Source organism: Ciona intestinalis, unplaced genomic scaffold (assembly GCF_000224145.3).
Source record: "Ciona intestinalis unplaced genomic scaffold, KH HT001195.1, whole genome shotgun sequence".
NCBI lineage: Eukaryota > Metazoa > Chordata > Ascidiacea > Phlebobranchia > Cionidae > Ciona > Ciona intestinalis.
Genome location: NW_004191516.1, coordinates 3,278 through 7,988, shown reverse-complemented (window position 1 = coordinate 7,988; position 4,711 = coordinate 3,278). Strand labels below are relative to the sequence as shown.

General features: G+C 36.2%; 1 protein-coding gene across 1 annotated transcript in view; it reads left to right on the top strand.

Moving 5' to 3' along the window:
- The window catches only part of LOC100178481 (TNF receptor-associated factor 3), a 12,543-nt gene extending 8,564 nt beyond the window's left edge, over positions 1-3,979 (top strand). Inside the window, exons 5-9 of the mRNA XM_002121925.5 lie at positions 1,078-1,282; positions 1,369-1,454; positions 1,852-2,026; positions 2,629-2,711; positions 2,871-3,979. Coding sequence (XP_002121961.1) covers positions 1,078-1,282; positions 1,369-1,454; positions 1,852-2,026; positions 2,629-2,711; positions 2,871-3,098 — 777 coding nt within the window. The 3' untranslated portion in view covers positions 3,099-3,979. The remainder of the gene's footprint in view (positions 1-1,077; positions 1,283-1,368; positions 1,455-1,851; positions 2,027-2,628; positions 2,712-2,870) is intronic.
- Positions 3,980-4,711: the final 732 nt, after the last annotated feature.

Here is a 4,711-nt window from a genome sequence, read left to right as displayed (position 1 = left end):
TGTTTTTGCGTGTATTATCTAACTTCATTTTGCTTCTACATGTTGTTTCTACCTTTAAATTCATAATAAAACGTTTTTGGCAAGTTTTGTTAGGATTTTAGCGAAAATGAACTTTCAAAAAATGGCGTCATCAGGTTATAAGTGACGTAATTGATCCCTTTGACATCACCAACTTAAACAATCATTTTAGTTGGGTAGTAAACAAACCAGGAATCAACTTTGCAATAGATTCATTATGTAATTTTTACCTAAAAACCCTAATTACACATAAATACAAGATTTCTGATGATGTCATTCAAAATTTGATGACGTCATCAAAAAAATCAAAATACAATCTTGTAGCAATTTTTCCAAAGAACAAAAGTCTAATTGGTCATTTTTCGCCAGCACAAACACCTGTGTCGCTAGAGAGCAATATGTGACAGTCGGTCGAAAATGGAAAATTTGTAAAAATATATCTCGTCCCCAAAGGGTTAAATTGATAAGTATCAAAAATTGTTAATATAGTATATGAGATGATGTCTTTAAACAGAATACCGAATCCGGAAATTAGTTTTGAGTCCAAAATGATTCGAATGTCATGGATTTGAAATTCTGTGATGTGATAGCGTCGCTCCTCGCTCTTATATTTGCATCAATTAAAATTCAGATAAAGGCATCATCTGTTTCTATACCGAATGAAATATGTCTATATATGCAATTCGTCACCAGCTGTAATTGGACACAATTCAATGCAAGAAAATTCGATGACGTTGCGATTCGTTACTTGCGAGAGAGCAAATTCACAACAAACGAATTCACAATGATCTTTAACGTTTAGTAGCTTCACATTTTTATTTTTAATATTTTTCGCTCTCGCGTGCAACACGCTCAGCTTTTGAGTTCGGGCTCATCTTGGCACATCCCTACCAATTTATCCTCTATTTTGATGCTTGGTATTAAAAAATGATATATACTTAAAAGCGTGGTTAAATATAAACTTAAAAGCGTGGTTAAAATTACTGTGTGGTGCGTTTTACATTCATGTGTTTTAAACTAACATGTTTTTATGTGAATATATCTTAAATCCCCCAACAGAGAATGACAGCTCAACAAACGGATCGAAGTCTTGCATTGAAGAAAGAGGTCGGCGACAATGATGCTGCCAACAAGAGAGCAAACACTGACTTGACTCAGAAAGTTGAGGAAATTGCTCGAGAAATAGCGCAAATCAAAGAAAAACAAAATGAACTTGAAAGGAAAATTGAATCCACAAGTAGCAGCAGAGAGCAAATGGCACCAGGTATATATTGTTTCTATGTTATTAAAACAAAAAGCATTAGATTAATTTTTCCCTTTTTTTAGAATCCTGTTTTCTTTAAATTTCAGAAAATTTGTCACAAATGGTGGACGCTTTTGAACGTCAGCTTGGTATGTATGATGTCAGAATCGCGGATATGGATCAGCGATTTCAGGTAAGCATAGAAAACACATAAAAAAAATTCATTTTGTCTGTATGGCCTAACTTTAATGATTATTGTCAAATTTTTTGAAGTAATCTGATTATGTCATTGAAACTATTCTGATTGCAATCTTGGAACTTTTGATATTCATTATCTGGCTTGTAACAGAAAAGTAAAAGTGTGTGGTTTACTTGTTAAGGTGCTCAGACAGTGCTCAGATATTGCATTAGGTACACAACTGTCATGAAATGCCATTTGTACCAACACAACTAGCTTTTCCATCAGTGCCGTGGCATTTGTAAACATTTGGTGGCACTTGCCAAGTTGCCATTGACTTAAGCTGCCATGTCACTGACATCCCTCATACAACCCCCTTTGCATGTAGTTTACGTGAGATTTACAATGTTAGGTTCTTGAAACTACAAGTTACTCAGGCGTCGTCATTTGGAAAATCCGGGATTTTTCTCGTCGCAAGAGGGAGGCAGTGAGCGGACGGACGTTGTCTCTCTACAGTCAACCATTTTACACGAGTCGTTACGGATACAAGATGTGCGCTCGTGTTTATCTCAATGGAGATGGAATGGGTAATTTACCCGTGTTCAATGCATTAGTATTGGAATAGATGCTGGTATGGCCTTTAAAGACATCTTGTGGCCGTGGAGATCGCAAGATGTATTTTTCATGGCACATTGGTTTAGGCCCTCGCATTGTAGCCAGCTCATACCAGGTTCAATGCTCAATGCAACAATATTTTGGGCAAGACAGTTGATCAATTATTGCCTCAAGCCAGTAGTTTATAATGGATTGTCCTAATTCAGCCACGGACTTACAAAGTTACATACGTAACCCGTAAGTGAGCACGAGGTGTATGAAATATGACATACACCCACATCAAATTGAAGTTACCCTACCTCACAAGAATAGTTGATTTAAATTCATTTAATAACAATATAAGATCTATACAAACACCATTCAGATCACCCTGTCAGCTAAATGTTGTATGTATCATCTGTTAAGGTACCACACGCTACAAAGCATTAGGTTGATAGTATTGTATTGAAGACACATTGGTCAGTATCTTCACTTTGTTTATTATCTTAAAATGCTTCCTAAGTCTAAAAGGCGGCTATAGCCAAAACAGGAATACTATAATACAGGGATTAACTAAAAACGAAATACTTTAAAGGCAAAGGAACACACATGTCGCTTTTTTTTGTGGTCATGAAAGGAGAATACGATGCACTACTACCATGGCCGTTCAGACAGAAGGTAAATTAGACCCATAATGTTTGTGTGAGTAAGCGAGAAGTATTTAAATGTTATTTCTATGTTTTAATAATTAAAGAACTGGTATTAAGTAAGGTGCAGGTTTTTCACAGCCATAAAGCTTTTAGTGTAGAGCTATGGTGCTTAATAATATACTTGTAGGTAACACTGATGCTACTGGACCAAGGAATGGACCGACGTCATTTGTCCGACACATTCAGACCGGACCCTACGTCATCATCGTTCAAGAAACCAACTTCCGATATGAACATCGCTTCTGGGTGTCCATTGTTCGTAGCACACAACGTCATAGAGGGGAGTTCTTACGTCAAGGAAGACACAATCTTCTTGCGTATTCACGTGGATACGTCGGACCTCGAAAATTTTTAGCAGAGCTGTTACATGTGGTGTCCAACTTGGATGCCATCCAGTGGTTTTGTGGTTCTGTGACAACTATAGTGCTGCCTTATGTGGATGTGGAGGCGATGCGTGTTGTGCAAATCAGTGTAGGCAAGAGACTTAGTTCAGTGCCGCATAGTAATAGAAATTGGGTAGAGCATATTACGTTAACTAATTGTGAAAGTAGGTTACAAAACAGTGAAACAATATTTCAACTTTTCCGTTACTGGATTTTAAAAGTGGAATATTTGTTTGTCACACAAACTATAAACTTAAACAATGTTGGTTTAAAATCCATGGTTCTTTGGCTTTCAATGTGTTGTGTCAGTGGTGTTATTGTATATATACAACATTGTACATATATTGTATATATATAACATTGTACATATATTGTTATTGTGTCTGTTTTTCTTATCTAATAGAAAACAGCCTCTAACAAAAACTAAAGCTCCTGGGTGTTCATACCGATATTGTTTCGTTTGTGCAACAACTGTATTTCAAATTTAGTTTCACTGTTAGTTAACTCTTAAATGTAAAATAACATTGGAAATATTGTTTCACTGAGATAATGATGGTAGCAAGCTGTTTAATTTAACTATGCTTGTAATTCATTAGCTACATTTCTTGCTTCCACTTTACATCAAACTCCACATACCACATCAGAACAGTTGCAACAGAATCACAAATTTTACTGGATTAGATCCAAGAATAAACACCCATGGACAGCACCACTGAAGAGATTAACACCAAATTGGTTTTCATTCTTTGATCAACACAAACTTTTGATTAACCAACAATACATGGATGAAGAAACATAAAACTTCTGTTTTGTAAATTGTGTAATTATAAATAAAGAAACAATTATATGTTAAGTGAAATTTGTCGGAATGTGCAGTAGAATTCAAGGATAAGACAGCAGGCTCACTTGTTTGTATATCCACCATTAAATTGTGGCAATAATATTTGCAGATTTAAAATGAGGTCCACATTGATGGTATGAATGTCCGGCGCCATGGCGTAGTGGTTAGCGCGACTGCCTGTAATCATTAGGTAATGGGTTCAAGGCTCGTCGCTGCTACCATTGTGGGCGTATGTGTCCTTGGGCAAGACACTTACGACAATTGCTCCAACCCAAAGTTAGTATAGACCAAGTTAGGAAACGGCGCTTGTGTCCGCCATTACGGAGCCCACAGAGCGTGAATCGCCTATACAAATGCATGGTCGGCATGTGTTCATGTAGTTCTTGTAAGCGATACAAAGCTAGAAAACACGTATAGCGGTTGTTTTAACATTTAATATATAATTTCTAATATAAATCTTGTTGTATAATATTAAATCTAAGAATTAATGTGAAGTAAATTAATATTTTGACTGGTTTTCAGCGTACAGTGTGGTTTAACAGGATACTTAACGTTGGCGATTAATACTAGCAGCAATCAGCTTAGTTTACATAATAGTATATGGTCATACCTATGAATCTGCAGACCAGCAGTATATACTACATTTATTATTCAACATGAGTGGCCATGCAGCTTCAAAACTGCTTAAGTACTAGCAGATAAGGTGTTCGGCTATTCCGATTTCATAAAGACCAAGAACGCAGA